General features: G+C 36.2%; 1 protein-coding gene and 1 long non-coding RNA gene across 2 annotated transcripts; both read left to right on the forward strand.

Annotated features, from left to right (window-relative positions):
- Positions 1–4,364: 4,364 nt before the first annotated feature.
- On the forward strand, positions 4,365–21,772 carry RPF1 (ribosome production factor 1 homolog). Its single transcript, XM_045478068.1, has 9 exons — positions 4,365–4,634; positions 6,000–6,056; positions 8,704–8,784; positions 12,485–12,580; positions 13,174–13,327; positions 19,947–20,029; positions 20,446–20,627; positions 20,818–20,944; positions 21,539–21,772. The coding sequence occupies exons 1-9, from the start codon at positions 4,407–4,409 to the stop codon at positions 21,578–21,580; spliced, it is 1,050 nt and encodes a 349-aa protein (XP_045334024.1). The 5' UTR covers positions 4,365–4,406; the 3' UTR covers positions 21,581–21,772.
- LOC123598146 lies at positions 13,387–15,532 on the forward strand. The gene is made up of 2 exons (XR_006712418.1): positions 13,387–14,019; positions 15,177–15,532. It is a non-coding gene; the product is annotated as an uncharacterized LOC123598146 (long non-coding RNA).
- Positions 21,773–22,119: the final 347 nt, after the last annotated feature.

The raw sequence follows: 22,119 nt of genomic DNA on the forward strand, positions 1-22,119 counted from the left end.
ACTGAGCCACCCAGGCACCCCTACACTCTGGAAATATTAACAGGCAGAAAAGAATCTGTTTATCCAAATAGCTCACCTTATTGCTTAGCATCAAGTCACTTGGGAAATATAGTAAAAACTGCCCTTGTATCCTACTGCATCATGGCCAAGTTTAGAATATGCTGAAAAAAGTTAAATGCCTCAAGGAAACGATTAGAAATTATTCCAAAGGCATGATCTGAAGACTTATTTCTGGAAAAAAACTTCTGCTCTCCTAATATATTTCTAGTTTCTGGAAAGGGTAGCACATGCATTATGTCTCTTTCACAGTGTGGAGTATACCAAGATGACAGCATTCACCATACAATTATTCTTCAGGTCTTTGATATCTGAAAAATCTTCATGTTTGAGTCACTAATTGAGTTTCAGGTAGGAGGGGGTATGGTTCTAACATCTCACAAAATTGTACTGATTATACTCTTGCTGACTTTAACTTCTTTCACAGGAAAGCTGCCACTGTGACAGTCCTATTGATACTATGAATCCTTGTAATAACTTTTCAACCAACTTCCTGGTCAGTAAAGCCCGAGAAACAAACCTCCTTAATCATGTAGACAGCTTAAAGTATAGAATAAACAAAGAAAGAGGATTCTCAAAATTCCTTGAGATAAGTAGTTTAAGGGCCAATAACAGCTCTTGAGTACCAATGAAAGCACCCACAGTTGACAGGCTACTTCTGTAATAGGTCTATTGTTTTTGTCAAAAGAAACTTCTGAGAGCTTTGTTTGATATGAACATTTTATTGAGCAAGAAACAAAACTCTTGGCAGAGAGATTTCAAGCTAAAAGGGGTTAGGAGCTCAGCTTTTAGCAGTTACAACTCAGTTTATAAAGCATGAATGAGAGAGTATATTGTTGTTTAATGTGTTTGGTAACTAAAAACTTAAGTCTTTTTAGTGTAGTAGCCCTGTGCAAGCTTAATTGTGTGCAGCTGATTAGCTGGGAAGCTACAAAGTGACACTGACTTGAAAAAAAAGCTCAAGTTTTGCTTTAGGTCAGTCAGTATTTGGGGGAAATCAGAATAGTTTAAGTGTTGGTTATGTAACTATGAGTGCTGGTTAGTCTAGAGATATTTTCAAACTGTGGCCCCCATTTTGTTTTTTCTTTAACAGTTCTTACCAACAAATTATATGGCATAATTCAAGTTCAGGAAGCATTAATTTAGTGTTTGCCAAACAAAGGTTTGTCAAACGTTTATACCACATTATAAATAAAACATTTTCCAATCCCAAAACTGGTACCCCTTATTCTTATGCAATGGATTAATATTTTGTGCCTCTGGAATAATTTTTGTGATACAAAGAGCTTAAGTCATATTGTAAAATAATAGATCCAATTTTGTGAACAGACTCTTGGTCATTTGTTAGTTTGGATCATTGAATTCATCTGGTGTCCAAGAGTTCTATTTCAGGGTATCTCATATGTCAGAATGAATACAGATAAGCAAAACATATTTATTAAATATTTAAATTGTTTCATTTTAAAACAACATACACTATATTGGGAATGTACCCTGAGAATATCAGACAATGAAGCAATTAGTGAGAAAAAGCAAATGGCCGAAATGGACATCAAGTTAAGGAGCACTCAACATGAACCACTTTTTAATACATATACTAGAATTATGCTTCAACTTTTTCTAAGCTATAAGCTACTTGAGGGCAATCATGATATCTTTTTTCTCCACACTGTTTGTCATAGTCTTTTATACCCAGAATTATAAAAACAGCTAGTTAGCATTTATTGGATATGTTTCTTTAGCATACATTATCTCAACAACCTACATGACAATATAATTAGCCCCATTTACAGATCAAGAAATTGAGGCTCACAGAGATTATGTGATTTAATTGAGATTTTATAGTGTCTAAGCGACTGAGCCACCCAGGCGCCCCGAGCCCACTGTTTCAATCGTACTCATTCACACTGTTCCTTTATTGAGCAGTTTAAATATATATTGGCAGAACTGATCAATGCTTTCGTGACTTCTGCAGAATATGGATTCTATTCTGATAACAGAAATCTTTCATTCAACTCACACAACTGTTTTGACAAATAAGCCATGAAGAAAAAATAGGAAGTCTCTATATTAATCACCTTATAATCTCATTTGTATAGTACCTCTGAATAAACTTAAGACAATTATCTAAATCCATTTCAGGATTGAGGTGCCTGGGTGACTCAGTTGGTTAAGCATCTGACTTTGGCCTAGCTCATGATCTCGCCATTCCTGAGTTCGAGCCCCTCATCGGGCTCTGTGTTGACGGTTCAGAGCCTGGAGCTTGTTTCAGATTCTGTGTCTCCCTCTCTCTCTCTATCCTTCGCCCACTCACACTCTCTCTCTCAAAAATACATAAACATTAAAAAAATAATACATTTCAGGATTATTTTGTGTTCTTATGAGGAAAGTATATACTATATGTAGGGAAATAAAATATTAAGACTAGAAGACATTTCCAAAATACTTTTGCAGTCTATATTTTTTAGATAAAGTTTGGTTTGTCTCCTCTTACTTCCCCCTCCTCTCGTTCTTGATCTGATTGTTCCTCTTTAGATGTTACATAAAATCTTATGACTTACTGCAGCCAAACCAAAGTATGTCAGTAATTTTAGAGCTCAACATCTTTTCCTTTCTATTATATTGCATAATTCAGTTTTGTATCTAAATATGCTGGCTTTAGTTTTCTAATCACGATTTTGGACTTGTGGCTTCATAGCAGGTTTTGTATTCTGGAAGATGAAGTTTTGATGTTTTCAACATCCTGCGTAAAAGAACTTAAATGGGTAAAAAATGCAGTATGGACATCAAAATATTGGATTATCAAAACATTCGATGTCAATATTTCAACATATAATTTCAAATTAAGGCAGTTTCTAGAAAACTAACTCCTAACAGTAAACCAAAAGGAAGTATTTTGCCTCTGTTTAATTTTCATGAAATTAAAATGAAGAATACAGAAAAATTTAACCATTGGGGAAACATTTTCTTCCCTTGGCTCTTATGACACTCTCTTCATTTTCCCTTCTCATTCTCCTTTACTGGGTCCTCCTTTTCTCTCCAGCTCTTTTGCAGGATCGTTCCAGTGCTCAGTCCTTGGTCCTCTTCTTTTTTTCAGTTCTTTATCCACACTCACTGTAATGATTCGAAATACTATCTATATTCCAATGACTCCTACATTTTTATCTCTAGTCCATACCTTTGTCTCCTGCTGCAGAATCATACATCCCAACCAACAACAACAATCAGTTGACTACTAAGTGTCTCAAACTCAATTATTTCCAGAACTGAAATCTTGATCTTACCCCTCAAATTAGCTCTACCTTAAGTCTGTCTCATCTCAAATGATGATAGCCCCATCCTTCCAGTTGCTTAGTTCAAGTCTTGGGGTCATCTAAACTCTTCTCTTTCTCTCATGCACTTCATTCAATCATCAGGAACTATACCTTGCAAAAGAATCTGATCACTTCTCACCACCTCCGTTAGAACCACTCTGGTTCAAGCCACTTGTCATTTCTCCCCTCCTTCACTTTCCTTCCCCTAAAGTCTATTCTCCAAAGAAGGGCCTGGATGATACTTTCAAAATGTAAGTCAAATCGTGTCATTTCTTTTCTCAAAATCCTCCAGGAAATGTGCATCTCACATAAAATAAAAGCCAAAGCTCTTACAAAATCTTACACAATCTCTTACTTCTAAACCCTTCCCCTACCCACTGTCCTCCTTTCTCATATTACTCCTGGCTTCCACAGTTTCCCAAACGTACCATGCTTGCTGCAGATTAGGAGTCTTGGAATTGTATGTTTCTGTTGCATGGACAGCTTTTTTCCTAGATAAAAGCTTTACTCAGATGAGCAGCTCTTTTCTCAAATAACTGCATAGTTTATGTGTTACCTCTTTCAAATCTTTGCTCAATGTAACTTTTTCCAGAAGGCTTCTCTAACAATCCTATTTAAAAGCTGCAACTGCCCCTCTACCCTCTCTTCTTCCTTTATCCTGTTCTATTTTTTCCTTGCCATGTGTTACTTTATAGCTCATCACACTATTTGTGTGCTCATTTCAGGTCTTTCTCCAGTAGAATGTAAATTTTATACAGCAAAGACTGTTTTGTTTCAGTATTTTGAGGATTCGGCAGATAGCAGATGCTTAATAAAGACTTCTGCGAACTCATCACTCCACTATTCATACAGCTGGGCAGCCCGCCTAAACTTTCCTCAAAACTAAATTTCAGCACCTTCTAAAACTGCTGAAGCTCACAAAGTAGTCCACGTTTTTCTTTAAGAACTTTATGACCCCGGAAGTAAAAGACTAGGTAAGGGAGTCGGAGGGGTAAGCTATTTCCGTTTCCGTACAGACGCTACGGAGCAAACACCATGGCGAAGGCCGGGGATAAGAGCGGCACTAAAGGAAAGAAAGGCCTGAAGCGGAAAGCAACCGCCGAAGAACCTCAAGAGGCCGCAGTCGCTGAGGATGGGGCGACGGAAAGCGGGGTCCAACCCCCGAAAACGGCTGCCTTTCCCCCAGGCTTCAGCATTTCGGAAATTAAGAACAAACAACGGCGACACTTAATGTTCACGCGGTGGAAACAGCAGCAGCGAAAGGTATGACGGGGCCGAGGCTGCAGGGCGCATGCGCTGCATCCGCGCGCGCGCACGACAGTGGGGAAGGGAATAGCACTTGCGTGGTGGCCGTGGCTTGGCGTCCCGGAGGCGGTAATTAATCTAGAAGGATGACGCTGACGTTCTAATGTCCTGGTCCCCTCGCACTGCTTTGGGGATTCTGCCTAGGTTCTGACCTGGAAGGAGAAAGTCTCCCATCTCTATGCTTCGACCCGTGCACCTAACGTTGGCAAATTTCTAGAGCCTGTAATACAGGCAGTACGTGAATCCAGTGATGCTTTTCTGATTCCTGGGCAGCAACTCTTACCTAAAGTATTTCTGTGAAGTTTCTGGTAATTATATTTGTGGCGTTGTCCTCATACTGTTCTAGGAGATAAACAGATATGAGGAGATAAATAAAGCTCAAGATCACAGTGCCTATTTGTGGTTACCTTGCACTCGGAAGCAAGCATTTGTTTATTCTTGTATATCATAAAAGTTCCCGCACATAATATTCTTTTTACTTGCCTGTCTCCTCTTATTAGATACCACATCTTTTGAGGCCCTGAATAGTGCCTTACTCATAAGCGCCAGAGTGCTTTTGGAGTACGTAGAGAATCTAACTCATTCTGGTGAGCGCGTTTGCGGGAAGGGCCTCCTCGAAGACTTCTTAACACTATAATCTGAGATTTGATGTGTGGAGGGTCTACAGGCGTTGGGGGGGGGGGGGGAGGGCGTGGCCGGGAGAGCACTTTCTGTGTGTGTAAGTGAGCATTCTGTTCAGAAATTTCCAGCAGGTACAAATTTACAGTACAAATGTAACTCACTTTGCAAGTCCTTAATAATTTTAAAAGCACATTTTGATTGTAAAATTTATGAATAACTAATGGTGGTTTATTGGAAGCAATCTGAAAACGCATCTCCCATTCTCATTTACTTGTAGTGTTTTCCAAGAGAAGCAACCGGCATAGCCATCATGGTTTTCTTTAGAATGCAACTTGTTAGGCATGCAAAATAAAACAGCCACAAAAACGTGTTAACTAGTTTAGATGGGCGTTTCACATTTTCACTTAATTTGAGGCTTTATAGTAAGATAAAAAGTAAAAGGTAAAAAGGCAAACTTTAAATATTCATACTTGCCAATTTCAGTTTTTTGAAGGAGAAAGACCTTTGTTTATTGATTAGCCAGCTTATTTGGTTTACAATCACTTTGGTATGAAAGTCTGTGTCAGGGTGTTTGCTTTAATGCGTTACAAAGATTGCTGAGATAAAGTGGCCGTAGAATTAGTAATGTGTAGTTTCAGTATGTGTTTGTGATATAACTGGTGGTTTCTCAATATTTTTCTGTTTTTTTTTTAAACCTTTTAGGAAAAGTTGGCAATTAAGAAAAAACTTAAAAAAGAGAGAGAAGCTCTTGGTGATAAGGTAAATAACATTTTTAGCCACCTGCTTTCTGTCTTATGTTGAGTAATGCTCCCTTATGTTTATGTTATATCGCTTTCGTTTAAAACTTACTATAAAATATTTCCAATGTATAAAAGATATGAAAATAAAATAACAAACCCCTTTCCATTCATTACCTAGCTTAGAAAACATTGCATTAGCAAATAATTTTCGAAGTCCTTTGGATGCTTCTTACTGATTGCTTTCCCCTCCAAAGCTAACCACTTATGAAATTGCCATTTTCTTGTTCCCATGCATTTCTTTCTTATCTTTAGGTTTGTGTCCCTAAACAATGAACACAGTAGTGATGTTTTGTATTTTTTTCAAAATTTCGTGTAAATGGTATGTCTACTTTAACTTGCTTATTTTAATTTTACGTGTTTGAGAGAGAGGGACTTATCTTTCTGACTTTGGAAAGCTTTTGGGGAAGCTTCCCAGTTTAGGCCTGTCGTTGGAGTTTTTGTGACTTGAAGCAAAGGCTCTTGGGGAAAGGCAGGATGCAGCCTGTTCTGTTGTAGGATTGACGTGTGTAGGAATGAAAGCTGATACAGAGGATATGAACCCTTTGAAGACTGAGAATGGCAAGTGGGAGGAAAGTGAGATACTTGGATGGACTATGGCAAAGTAGAGAGTAAAGATAATACATCCAAAAACGATTTGGCTACTTTTGTGATATTGATAAGAAATGAAGCCTACTGAAAATTTTTAAAAGAACTGCTAAATACATCCACAACTAAGCTGTTTTCCTTTAATTTAATCTTATTTATAGCTAGTGTTAGATTTTGATTTATGCTTGCAAAATTTTAGAACATACAACTCTTCCTCCTCTACTGTCTCTTAAGATAAGGTACCAAGGAATGATAAGCATTTTTGAGGAAAATGAAAAATGTAAAGATTATATGCAAACTAAATACTCTGCCTTTTCATGCCTTCTCTTAATAGGACTAGGTTAAATCACATGAAATTGCCAGTTTTAGACTTTTAACCTGCAGAATTCTATCAGCAGTTATTCTCTTTTAACTCTCAGTAATCAGCCAGTTATAGCAAATATGCCAATCACCTTTGGATATATCACCATTCTTGTTTTTGGACTGAAAAAATGAATTCCTAGAACTGCCTCCTTTAAAAAATTACTTAAAACTTAATATTTGTTTCATAGAGTAATAAGAAATGAAATCCTAGAGAGTTTAGCAGTTCTTATTTCTTCCTATCTCTGCTAACATTCAAAACCATATGTTTTGAATTTGTTTTAGTCAGTATATGCTTACAGTTCTGTATTCCTGCTCTGTAGCATTTCATTTACACAGTTTTTTGGTCTAAGCTGAGTATACATGATTGCCAATTCTAACAATATTCCATTATGTTGAAGTGTCACAGTCTTTACCCTGTTTTTGGATGTTTGCTGTATTTGCTGTTCATAAATTGCTTCTCTCTTTCATACCTTACCATAAATGCCTCAAACTGGAATTACTAGTTCAGCAGATAGATTTGTAGCTTTGGTTATTTATTTCTGGTGTTTTTTAAATTTTAATTTTAGATAGAGTATGCATGTATGCATGCGTGTGGGGAGAGGGACAGAGAGAGAGAGAGAGGAGAATCCCAAGCAGGCTCCATGCTTAGTGTAGAACCCCACACAGGGCTCAATCTCTAGTCCCTGGGATCATGACCTGAGCTGAAATCAAGAGTTGGGCGCCCAACTAACTGAGCCACCCAGGCAACCCTTGTTATTTATTTCTGAAGAGCTTTCTGAAAGCATTGGAACAAAGCTCCATATGTATGTACCTTTGTACATTTGACTCTTGAACAACATGGGGTTTGGGGTGCAGAATACCAACTCCACTCCTGCATACGTGAAAATCCCATACCCTACTATTGGCCTGAAGTCTTACTGATAACATAAAGTGAATTAACACATATTTATGTGTTATATGTATTATATACTGTATGCTTACTATAAATTTTTTTTTTAATGTTTACTTTTGAGAGAGAGAGACAGAGCATGAGCAGGGGAGGAGCAGAGAGAGAGGGAGACACAGAATCCGAAACAGGCTCCAGGCTCTGAGCCGTCAGCACAGAGCCCGACGCAGGGCTTGAACTCACAAACCGTGAGATCATGACCTGAACTGAAGCTGGACGCTCAACCGACTGAGCCACCCAGGCGCCCTTGTATGCTTACTATAAAATAAGCTGGAGAAAATATTATTTGGAAAATTATAAGAGAAAATACCCTTATAGTATTGTACTATAAAAAATGCACGTATAAGTGGGCCTGCACAGTTCAAATCTATGTTGATCAAGGGTCCACTATAATTTTTCCAATCTATTTGATATTTTTCTTAGTGTATAATTACTTTGATCGCAGTTTCTTCTTTCTGCAACTTCTGAATGGTTTTAGACCATTTCATTCAGTTAGCAATTCTTCCAGTATGTTTAGGTCTCTGCTTAGAGTTAAAAAAAAAAAAAACCTCTTACTCAGTATTATTATTAGGATTGATACAGCAATGGAAATGAGGAACAGATTGAGGCTTTGGATTATTTACAGATTTGTTACTCTTCCCTAACCCAAATGCAAAATTATTAACGTAAAATCCTTCTAAAACTTAATCTATTTTTTTTTTTTTTAATTTAGGCTCCACCAAAGCCTATACCAAAGACCATTGACAACCAGCGAGTGCATGATGAAACTATAGTAGACCCTAATGACGAAGAGGTAATGTTGGAAGTCTTAAATAAATTTGGATGACCACATTTGACAAATTATTTGTTCATATGTTGATATTTAAAGTACTGGCTGGTGAAGTTGTATAATGGACTGATTCAGCTATAATGTTGGTATATTATTTGCTATAGATTGTTTCATAACTGAATTTCTCAATAATGCTATAGGAAAAACTCTGATTCTACTCATTTTATAGAAATGTATTATATTTTATGACCAGGTAAACTTTTTGTCATTTAATTTATAGTACTTCTGTTGTTTTTAACATCATTTGAAAAGCATTTCTCATTATAGAGTTTTATAGTACTAGAAATTTTGATATAAGGATAACATTTGATATTTTTTGTGTCCTCATAAAACTCTTGATTTCAAGATAATCATCCACTTTTCACTTTTTACATTTCCCTTTAAATAGTTTGTTACAGTATGGTGAGAGAATCAAGTTTTAAATTTTTTTTGTGTGTGTGCAGGAAATTTGGTTTTGGTTATGTTTGTTTGCTTTCAAACTGTACTATTATTGACATTCTTTCCTATTTCCTCATATAGTCATTCATTCATTCATTCATTCATTCATTCATTCAGTCAGTCAGTCTTCTAGCAAATGTTTAGTGACTGCCTGCTGTGTACTGGGATCTGTTTTAGGAACTTGGCATCTGTCAGTGCACCAAGCACCGTGCCACATATACACACAAAATATCAGCCTTTTCCTGGGCTATTGGTCAGTTTGGTCAGTTTGTCACTGTATCACTTCTTTATTTTTATAATTATTTATCTTCATGGTAAGTTTATCTATTAGAGCAAGATGCCCCTCCCCACCTCCATCCTCAAATCTCTCTCTTCAGGAATGTTCATTCTCTTTTTGGACCTTTGGTCTGCCATATAAAATTATAAAAATGGTATTAAAGCAGATCACTTAGGGGATCTATTTATATATTGCTCTTTTTAGGTCTTTAAAAATGTAATTCAGTGAATTTTATAATTCTCTTCATGCAAGGTGTACATATAAATCTTGTTAGAGCTATTGATGGCTATCTTACGTTTTTTATTAGTGTAAATCACATCTCATTGAGAATTGTTTTATTTGCTGATTGATAAAAATACAATTGATTTTTGGACTGTGATCTTCTAAACAGTAGATCACCTAGATTCATCTCCAATAATTTGTCTAAATATTGTTTTCATTTCATGTTTAGCTAATCATTTCTACAAATAACTTTCAATCCATTAATCATTTATTTCTTTTGTGCTGACTAGAGCCTCCAGCATAATGTGAAATAAATAGAAAACGCAATAGTGGCATCTATGCCCTTGTCCTGGTTTTAAAGAGAATACTTATAACATGCCATCTTTAATGTTTGTGTCATTAATGGTAGATTCTCCTTATATGTTGAGGAAAATCTGTTTCTTTTTTTGCTGCGGGGAGGGGGGTGTTTGTTTTATCATGAATGAATGTGAAACATTATCAAATGCTTTTTCTGAAAATAGAGATAATTATGTAATTTTTCTGCAAATATTGAGATAAATATGTAGTTTTTCTCCTTTATAGTACCAATGTAGGAAATGAAATGGATCTTCTAATGTTAAATCTCTTTTGCATTCTTGGGGTAAATACAATTTAATTACAATGTTTTATCTTTTACACGTTTTGGTTTGTCAGTACTTTGTTTAGAATATGTACATCTATGTTTATAAGTGAGACTGCAGAAATGTCCCTTTCCATTCCTAATATTATTTATTTGGGCTTTTCACCAGAGATACATCTATTTTGTTACTCTTTTCAAACTACTTTTTTCTTTGATCATCTCTTGAAATTTTGTTTTCTAATTTATTTATATCTTTCCTTATCTTTATAATTTATTTCCTGTTACTCTGTTGAGTTTATTCTTCTTATTTAACTCATTTTTCATCTTCCTTTCTATTTCTTCCTTTCTATTGTGAGCAATTAAGGCCACAAAATTCCCTGTAAGTACCACTTTTGGTATATCCCACAAGTTTTAAGATGTGTTTCTTCATTATTATTCAAATCTAAGTATCTCCTTTAATGGGAGATTTGTTCATTTCTTCTGGTAATTTCTTTTTTTTTTTCTTTGCTTGATGTTTATTTCATTGTTTTCCCCCGGTTCTTATTATATCGTTTCTTTTATTTATTTAAGGTTTCGTTTATTCTTCTTTTTCTAGTTTCTTAAAATGGAAGCTTACATTACTGATTTTATACTTCCTTTCTTTTTAATATAATCTGATAAAGCTATCATTTTGCTCCAAAGCACTGCTTTAGCTACATCTCATACCTTTTGATATGTTTGTTGTGTTTTCATTTTCATTCTGTTCAAGTTATTTCTAATTTATCTTGTTATTTCTTCCTTGGCTCATTGATTATCAAGAAGTGTGTTGTTTAATTTCCAAATATTTGAGGATTTCCCACATATATTTCTGCTGTTGATTTCTAATTCAATTTTATTGTGGTTATGGAACATACTCTGTTTGATTTTAGTCCTTTTCAAGTAAAGAACTGTTCTGTGTTTTAGGATAAGATCTATTCTTGAAAATGTTCTGTGTTCCTTTGGAAAATGTATATTTTGCTGTTTTGAAGTATATTAAGAGTTGTTTTAAGTTGTTTGATTGTGGTGTTCATGTTTTCTATATTCTTGCTGAATTTTCTATCAGTTACTGAGAGAGGAGTATTGAAACCTCCAACTATAATTGCTGAACTATTCATCTCTTCTTATTCAATTGACCCTTAATCCAGTGTCCCATATTGTCCCATCCCTTCGATTGTCCATAGCCATATTTCTTAATGTCTATTTTGTTTCATATACACATAGCCACCTAAACTCTTTTATGGTTACTGTTTGCATGGTATATCTTCTTTTTTCATTTTTTACTTTCTTCATTTCTTCTTTTTTACTCTCAACCAGTTTATATCTTTGAATTTAAAGTGTCACTTACAGGGGCATCTGGGTGGCTCAGTCAGTTAAGTGTCAGACTTCAGCTCAGGTCATGGTCTCATTGTTTGTGAGTTCGAGTCCCACATTGGGTTCTTTGCTGTCAGTGCAGAGCCTGCTTCGGATCCTCTCTCCCCACCCCTACCCCTGCTCTCTCACTCTCTCTCAAAAATAAACATTTAAAAAATAATAATAAAGTGTCACAGATGTTGCTTTTTTTATTCAGTCTGACAATTAGTATGTATTTTTTTTAATTAAAAAATTTTTTTAGGGGCGCCTGGGTGGCGCAGTCGGTTAAGCGTCCGACTTCAGCCAGGTCACGATCTCGCAGTCCGGGAGTTCGAGCCCCGCGTCAGGCTCTGGGCTGATGGCTCAGAGCCTGGAGCCTGTTTCCGATTCTGTGTCTCCCTCTCTCTCTGCCCCTCCCCCGTTCATGCTCTGTCTCTCTCTCTGTCCCAAAAATAAATAAACGTTGGAAAAAAAAAAAATTTAAAAAAAAAGAATAAACACAGCTCAGTTTGTGTCTTGAAATTGTTTTTGACAGTTTTTTCCAGTTTTATACTGGTATTCTACAGGTAGAAAATCACCCAACCTCTTTATGTCACCATTAATATAAGTCCCTCCTGGCTGTCTTCAAATCCCCTATCAGCCAGGAAGGAGGTCAGTGTCATAGGATCCTGCTGGAGCTACTTTTAAAATTCTGGCCCAGTAGAGTGTTTGATATAAAATTGTCCTTTTTCTGTTCACAGGTTGCTTATGATGAAGCTACAGATGAATTTGCTTCTTACTTCAACAGACAAACTTCTCCCAAGATTCTCATCACAACATCAGATAGACCTCATGGGGTAAACATATCTATCAGTGTAGTTATTGAATTCTTAACTTTCTTACATTACTTAGACTATTTAAAAGAACTCTTTTCAGAAGATCTGAGTTAATTAGTAATTTAATAGATAATGCCTGTGAGTAAGCTAAATAAAATGAATACTGGTGATGTGATGTAGGTTCTCTAAGCATGATTCTTCAGGATAGGGTTTATCAACCTCAACACCATTAGCATTTGGGGCTGGGTAGTTTTTTATTATGGGGGTTGCCCTGTTCATTAGAGGATATTTAGCGGTATCCCTGGCCTCTACCCACTAGATACCACTACCAGCTGTCCCCTACTATTACCACCAGTCATAACCACCAAAAAATGCTTCTAGATATTGTCAAATGTCCTCTAGTGGGGCATAATCACCCCCAGTTGAGAACCACTGCTTTAGGATGGTCAGTCTTTGATAAAGGATTAAATACTGTTCAGATATCATTTTTTTCCCTACCCTTGCTCTTTATTAATAACACATATTAATCATTGCTCCTTTCCTTATTAATGTATACCAACTTAAAATTTTTATTCCTTTTCACCTCAGAAGATTTCTGTTATTTTGTTTTGCAGAGAACAGTACGACTCTGTGAACAACTCTCCACAGTTCTACCAAACTCACATGTTTATTACAGAAGGGGATTGGCTCTGAAAAAAATTATTCCACAGTGCATTTCAAGAGATTTCACAGATCTGATCGTTATTAATGAAGATCGTAAAACACCAAGTATCCTTTCTTTATTAAAGTTTTCCTGTCTCACCTTCACCCCCTTTTAAAACATATTTAAAAGAATAAGGAAATGTTTTCTATAACTTTCAGAACATAATTTTTTAAACGAGAAAATTATGTATCTCTATCCAAGAATCTATAAACTATTTTTTTCATTTAGCAAATATTCATTCAAGCAAATGCTATAGGCAAGACATTACTTTAGTCCTTAGTAAAAGATGCAGAGATAAACAAGAGCTTTAGGGAGTTCATAATCCAGTAGGAGAAATAGACATGTAAACTAACAAAAATGTAGAGTGGGTAGTACAGTTAAAAAGAAATACAGGATACAGTGCACACTCTGGTAAAAATCTGCCCTGGGGATATCAGGGAGGAAGGACTTGATCGGAAAAACTGCTTAACTCAGTTTGGTGAATATGGGCGAATGAGGTATTCAGGCAGAGGAAGAGTGCCCAGTGCAGAGAGACCATTTGTAACGGCAGAGGCATTAAGGAGCAGACCCAGTTGGGGATCTGCAAGTAGTTTGATATGGCTAGATTTTATGTTACCAGAGGTGGTATCACAGGATTACATTTTTGAGGCAGATATGAGCCCATTTTATGTATTTACTACTGTTTCAGATGCCAAGAATACTCTATCCTTTTTCTGTGAGTCTCAGATCCTAGGTGACTGTGTCACTTGAAACCAAGGTATTTTTTCCTGTTTGCAGAAATGAGATCATATAAAGAATGCCTATATTTGTTGTTGTTGCTGTTGTTTTACTTATTTATCAAATTGTGGCTGTGAGATCACTAATTTTAAAGATGATCAACTGAATGGGTCAAATTCTTAAAATTATTAAGGATTCATAAAAAATAGGGACAGGAGTTTCCTGCTGTCAGGATAACTTTTTTTTTTTTTTTTTAATCAATGAACACTGCTTTAAAAAAATGGTGTCAAAGCTATTTTTTAAAAATCTAGATAACTTTTATGGTTTTTACTATTTTCAATAGAAGTTAAAGACGTTATCCACTTGTACAAGTTGCTTTCTAAAGACTAAAATAGACTAAAGCTAGCTTTGTAGTGTGATTTTTTTTGGCCATATTATAATTTGGCTTGGATTGTGGGTTAATGTACCAAAATAACTAAAATCTCTTGAATACTTAACTATTCCAGAAGAGGTCTGTTTTTAAAAATGTAGTTGCTGCCTTCTTAAAACTACCTCCCAAAATAAAGTGGCAAGGTCTGTGTTCCTCTTTTATTTTTGGCAGTTAAAAAAACCATCATTATTTTAAGGCTGCCAGCAGGTATTCATCAATTGAGTAAACATTGTATCCTTGTTTTATCTGAGCTATTTTATATGGATACTGCGTTTCACTTACACCATCTATTGCCTTTAGAAAGCTATGTTCTCTTTTCCTTATAAAATTGTATTGTCTTTTTACTCAAAATGTATTAATATTTTTCTGATTACCATATTGGACACTTTGTAGGGTAAGTTAACCATTAGATCATTAAGATACCATCAGTACACAGACCAAATTTATATTAAGGAAATAAATAGGCTAATGAAGTAATCCAAATATGAGATTGCTTCTCCTATACACGTAAATATATATGCACACAGGTGTGTATGGGTGTCCCAGGATTATAAGTTTTGAGTATAGAATTATGCAGCAGTTTCTAAAAGTCCTAATGAATAGAGTTTGTATCAGTATAATCCTGCCTAGATGTTGATTTTTATAATTTCAGAGATATTTCATTTTCTTTTCTAATTGATATATAGTAATGAGTTAATGGCAAATTATTGGTGAAACAAGCTAGGAAAGCAGACCTCCTAAATTGCTTTTGTGTTCTCTGTTAACAGAGAATGGTCTTCAAGACTAATGAGGAGATTGCTGGGGGGCCCTGGAAGTCCATCTTGGATAAAAAGTTTGTAAGATGAGGCCTAGAAACTCTGAATAAGGTCAGATATCCTGGCTTCAAAGACTATGTGCACAAACTTGTAAAGGAGACTTTGCTACTCTGGGGGAAGATATATGAGACAGGCAAGTGGAGGAAGGAGGGAGAAAGAGGACTGCTGGTTAATCTATGCCATGATCCAGAAAAAAACATGTCAAATAATTAAAGGGAGACTAATTTGTAAGCACATAATAGAAATGGTGTATGATTCCTAGGGACTTAACATGGGCTTACAAATAACAAATCATGACCCCTAATGATGACACTTGGAGAAAACTTGAAAGAATTGAGGATGTACAGCCTTTGGGAAATTAGAATATGGGGCATGACAAGATAACGGAAGGGCTGCTGTGTAAAAGAGTAGTGCCAAATGGTGGGAATGGCTTATAAATTTTCAACTTAACTCTAGAAAAGAGCTTTGTCAGCTATCTAAACTGAGTCTGGTGGCTTTGGGTCAGGCAGATGTAATGTTAAATACATACATCTTAGCCACTTGGTTTCCTCATCTTTTAAAATAGGAAATGATACGTAAATCTTCAGGTTTCCCACAAAGACCACATTAAATGTATTATGTTTCTTTTTTTAATTTTTTTTTTTAATGTTTATTTACTGTTGAGAAAGTGAGACACAGAGTGTGAGCAGGAGAGGGTCAGAGAGAGAGGGAGACACAGAATCTGAAGCAGGCTCCAGGCTCTGAGTTATCAGCACAGGCCCCATGCGGGGCTCAAACTCACAAATGGTAAGATCACACATGAGCTGAAGTCAGGCGCTTAACTGACTGAGCCACCCAGGCGCCCCTAAGGTATTATGTTTCTTAAGGCATAATACCTTAGTCCTGTTGTGGGCATTTTAGTAAGTGTTATGGTATCGGAGAAAGCGTGGAAGTTTTTCCTGGAGACACCTAACATCTTCTATTGATTATTTCTAAATGGAAATTTGAGTTAGGTACGTCTTTGTCCTATACTTTTGGCAGCTTGTAGGCTGTTTTGCTTTCTTGGCCTTTGCTTTCTTGGCCTTTGGGGACTAAATGTCCTTTTTGCCTCAGTCCTCATAACAAAATACCTGTATGCATTAGGGCTTGGGCACAGGTGTACTCCCACCTGTTACGATCTGCCACCTAGCTCTGAAATTTGAGCTTATCTACCTAACCTTTCTCAACCTCTTTTCATTGTTACTGAAATAGGGATAATGAACTCCTATTCTTCAGGATTTATGTTAGGAATTAGTTAGGAATTTATGGTAGGAATAAGTAAAGCTTTTTGTACAATGTGGGTACGTAGGAAAGGATTATTTTCGATTTTGTAGTTTTGACAGAAACCACAATTGAGTTGCAATGTCCTAGAAAGTTGGGGATCTGCAATTTGTTTGATATTGCAGATTTGATTTAGGTTGGAAGTGTTGATTTAGGTTGGAAGAAATTACCTTTACCTCTCTTAGCTCCCATGAGTATGATTTTTTTCATTGTGCAAATGATCCAGAAATACTTTTGGCTGTACCTCAAGAAGTTGAACCTGTGATGAATTTTTGAAAAGAAGGAAATTTTGAAAAGAAGGAATTCAAACATTACTGATAATCTGGTATGTGGTAGGCACTAGTATTTATCAGAAACAAATGTATCTTCCAAAAGTTAACAGATTAGTTGGGAAGAAAGTCATTTACATAATTATAACTCAAATCAGTGACAAGTGCTATATATAGTTAAGTAACAGTGACAGCTGAGATTTAAAGCTTAATGTTAACTGTGTAAAAAGAGGTGGCATTTGAAGTGAGCCTTAATAACAGTACTGCCCTTCTTGGTCAAGCTTGCGTGAGTCCCAAGGTGGCAAGCCCCTTCCCCGGTAAACCAACAGAAACCCCTGCCCATCCCACATCTCCCTATCTGATTGCTCCGCAGGGCTTCAGTTCTAGTGGAAGTAGTATCTTGTCTCATTTGATAAGCAGATCAGAGCACACCTAGTTAAAATTGACCACATTCTGGCCAAGTACTAAACATTGCCCCCTGCAGGCAAGGCCAGCCTCTGCAGATGACTGGCCTGAAGGATAGAGCAGCCAAAACACAACAACTGAGCGCACACAGCACACACGAGATATTCCCTCAAGTGCCAGGCCCTGGACATTATGGGACCTCTTCTTCATAAAGCCATTACTCTCAAAAGCAGGAAACCTAAAGAGCTTTTCTAACACAGAGAAGAAGGCCGAGACCTAGAAAAAAAATGCCAAGACAGAGGAATTAATCCCAAGTGAAAGAACAAGTGAAACAGACATAAGTAACATGTCTGCTGGAGAATTTAAAGCAACAATCATAAGGATACTCACTGGGGTTGAGAAAATGAAAGACTCTGATCAAAATCAAAAGCAGTCCAACACCAAGATACATTGTAATTAAACTTGCAAAATATACTAATAAAAACATCTTAAAAGCAGCAAGACAAAAGAAGTCCCTGACTTAACAAGGGAAGACCCATAAGGCTAGCTGCAGCTTTCTCAACAGAAACTTAGCAAGTCAGAAGGGAGTGGCATGATGTATTCCAAGTGCTGAATGGGAAAAATCTACAGCCAAAAATAGTCCAGCAAGGCTATCAGAATAGAAGAGATAAAAGAATTTCCCCAAACAAAAACGGGGAAGTTCGTGACTATTAAACCAGCCCTGAAAGAATTATTAAAGGGAACTGAGTAGAAAAATCTCCAGAAACGATGACAAAACAAGTATTAAATGGCACTAAATGCATATGTCAGTAATTTTTCTGAATGTAAATGGAGTAAATACTCCAATCAAAAGACATAGGGGGAGTGGGTGCCTGGGTGGCCCAGTTGATAAGTGTGTGACTCATTAATCTCAGGGTTGTGAGTTCAAGCCCCGCATTGGGCTACACGCTGGATGTGAAGCCTACTTAAAAAGCAAAACAAAAATAGGGTGTCAGAATGGGTAGAAACAAGATCCATCTTTGTGCTGCCTACAAGAGACTTATTTTAGACCTAAAGACGTGCAGATTTCAAGTGATGAAAGACTTGGGATGAAAGACACGGGATGAAGAAACATTTATCATGCAAATGGATGTCAAAAAAGCCAGAGTAGCAGTACTTGTATTCGACAAACTTTTTAAACAGAGTGTAATGAGATGAAGAAGGGCACTGTATCATAATATAAGGGACAATCTAACAAGAATATATAACATTTGTAAATATGCCCCCAACATGGGAGCACCCAGATATATAAAATAATAGTCATAAAGGAATTCACTGATGAAGTGAGCCTTAATGGAGGAGTTAAATATTGCAGGTGTTTCAAATAGCATGAACAAAAGTACACGATAGGATTAATGTGTATGGTGTATAAGACTGTCAGTGTCTACCAGTTAGGAAACATGGGGAAGGCATACAGATTCTAGAAAGGTGGTTTGGGGCCACAGAGTGTTACAGTGATGTTTTTACTCTGTAGATAAGCTGTTGTGAGAGTATTCTGAAATTAGGTACAGTTATCAAGACTCAAGGTATCTAGTTTGTTTTTCAGTTAGCACATGAGAAACAGTGGTCCAGATACAATGAGTCACATCCCATAGCCTACTATACAAACTCGATTTACTGTCTGTATTAGAAATGTACTTGGAATGGTGGGAGAGACGTCAGGCCAGCAAGGATCCTGTTTTAGAATCTAGTTGGAAAATCTCAAGGACCTCAACTAACAATAGCAGTAAGGGTGAAGAGGAAGTTATGGAAGTGAGGAATTTATGAGGGTAAATAGGATTTGGCAAGGAAGGGAAGAAGGAGGAAGTTGAAGATAACCATAGTTTTTAATCTGGGTTAATGGGAGAATGTTGATACCTTTATCAAAAATGGAAACCTCTGTTTTGTAAAACTGTGTGCAGTTAGATTTGAAATAAGTAGTCTGATTATGACCTCCTTTTAAGGTTATTTGGAAAAATCAAGTTGTTACAAAAATTTGAGGAATGTTATCTTAGCTAGCTGCATTCCAGACTTTTAAAGCCCTAGCACTGCTACCCCTGCTGATTGTAGGTAGGGCTCTTATACTTCATTTGTAGTTGAGAGTGTCTAGCACCAAGTCTGTTTGTGGTAGACAATCAGTAAATGGTTATTAAATAGTTGATTCTAATTTGTGGCACAGTAATCCCAAGAGTAAGAGCTGGTCTTTTGAGAAACACTAATAACCTTGATTTTAAGAAGAGAGCCGAGTCTCTGGTTTATGGGACAGTATTTCAAAGCTGACAGCATATACTTACAAATGTACAAAAAAATGTACATACAAATGTGTAAGTATGCATTTTTAGGGTTATAAGGCCTAAACATTATACTAGAATTCCATCCAGTCTATCATTCCTATTAGGGTAGTGTATATAAGCTCTTTGAAGAAACCTACTTTGTTGAATATGCAACATACCCTCTTGAGAGTGATGAGGTATTTATCATACCATGAAGAGACAAAGTGGGACTACTATAGGGGGACTAATATAATCTATTTTTCTGAAATATTTGGTTGACTTATGGTCTTTAGTTTTAGGTATGGTAAGAAAATTTCTTTTCACCCAGAGGAATATATGTATCTACCTGTTCATCTAGCTACAGAATTTAGGAGCCTTTGGACATACACAGGATCAGTTACTTATGCAATTTAAGATTTAAATAACCGAGTTCAGTGTGTTCTTAGCTTTATGAACAGATGGATTAATTCTAAGTCACTTGCCCAGTGGCCCAACCGCTCATTTTAAAATGAGCAGTGTTCGTTTGCGTAAAGAAATTAAGGTAAGTTTTACGTGTTCCTTAATTGGCATTGGTCTCCTTGCAGTTTTTGATTAGTAAACTCTGTAACTTATATAGATCTAATTGCTTTTATAATGGCCTTTGCTTTCCTGGTTAAAGCAAGTTTTATCTACCAATAGTTTTCTTATGAGATTGTACTTGAGTTATGGCAGACAGGCAATAATAGCCTTCATTACTCTGAAACCAGTTTCTTTTCTAGTAGGACTTTTTGGTACAGCCACTACGTTACAGTTATTTTAGAAGTATTATATTTCATGGAATTGATGTTATCTGTGGTAATTGATCATTAAGAAAGATACCTTTAAAGTTTATCAGTTTGTCAGGTAAATTCTGAAACTTGAACTTGCAATAAGGATATTAATTCCTTAATGTGATTTTTTTTTCCATAATTTTTCTAGAGAAGAGGTAAAGACCCTACAGAACACGTACCAGAAATAATTTTGAATAACTTCACAACACGGCTGGGTCATTCTGTGGGACGTATGTTTGCATCTCTCTTTCCCCATAATCCTCAGTTTATTGGAAGGCAAGTTGCCACATTCCACAATCAACGGGACTATATCTTCTTCAGATTTCACAGGTGAGGAAGGTTATCTTTAACTCCATGGACTCTGATTTCAATTATGAAATACATTTTCAACATAAAATGTTTTCTAATGTATTGTGACAAGTATTGTAGATGAGAAATAAGTATCTTTTGAACTCTGTCACATTAAAGAAATTACATTTGGTTTATTCAGACTGTTTTCCCTAATTCTTTATCTTTGAAGGTACATATTCAAGAGTGAAAAGAAAGTGGGAATTCAGGAACTTGGACCACGTTTTACCTTAAAATTAAGATCTCTTCAGAAAGGAACCTTTGATTCTAAGTATGGAGAATATGAATGGGTCCATAAGGTATGTGACTTATTCTTTGAAGAGCCATTTAGATCATTTCAAAAGTATAGAATGAGAAGGAAACTTTGTACTTTAAGCTTTGAGTGCTTACATCTTGTGTTTCTGACCTCCACGAGCTTGAAAGAACCTATCTCTGATAAGGTGTTTGGGTCTGATGACTAACACTGGTTCATTTGAAGTATCCTAAATTAGATCAGTGGTCCTCAAAGTGGGACCAGCAGCATCACCTAGGAACCTGTTAGAAGGCAAATTGTTGGGCCATAGACCTACTCAATCAGCAACTTAGGGGCCTAGCACTGTTTATAAGCGTTATGATTCTGCTGTATGTCTGCAAACTACTGCTATAGAGGTTTCATAGAAGTTTGGAGATCACTTTAAGTCCTAAATGAAAACTTAAATATTTTAAAACCCATCTCTTTTCTAATAAGCAATATTTCACCTAAGTACTTACTTTAAAATTTTATATATCATTACACACACACATACATATTAGAACAGTAACTTCTAAAGACTATTCAGTCTCAGAGATGGACCCAGAGGTTTTTGTTTTTTTTTTTTAGCATTGTTTACTTTTTTTTTTCTTCTAATTTTCAGCCCCGGGAAATGGATACAAGTAGAAGAAAATTCCATTTATAAAGTACTGAAGGAATAGTATTGGATTGTGCTACAACAGGGCCTCCTGGATTTCAACTCTGGCATCTTTTCAAAATGGCATCTACTGGTTGGGTTTCATAAACCTTTCATGTCTGGACAAGTTCCATGAATTATCTTTCACTGTTTATGTAGCAAATACAAATAAAAGTCATTTTGGTGAGTTTAGAAATTGCAGTTTAAGAGTCCTAAAATTTAATTCTCTTATTTCTAGGTATTGTGAATAAGTTGGAATCAAGATTCAAAGTAAGTTTCTCATGTGTACTTTCATGGAACATTCGGTCTGGAGAAAAAATACAGTCCTTGGTAGATACTGTGTAACCCAGGGGCTTTCTACCAGAATAAACTTGGATCTGGCACATCTTTGGAGGCCAGGTTTCTGGAATATTTTAATATTTCTTTAAGCCTTTCAGAATGGCAAATTTTTAAAGCAAAATGGTTTACCAAGGACTTAAGGCAAAATTGCAGATTACTGAAGCTAATCTTCAGTTCCATTTTTCTTGGTACTTTGTACCTCATTACAC

Source organism: Leopardus geoffroyi, chromosome C1 (assembly GCF_018350155.1).
Source record: "Leopardus geoffroyi isolate Oge1 chromosome C1, O.geoffroyi_Oge1_pat1.0, whole genome shotgun sequence".
Classification (NCBI taxonomy): Eukaryota; Metazoa; Chordata; class Mammalia; order Carnivora; family Felidae; genus Leopardus; species Leopardus geoffroyi.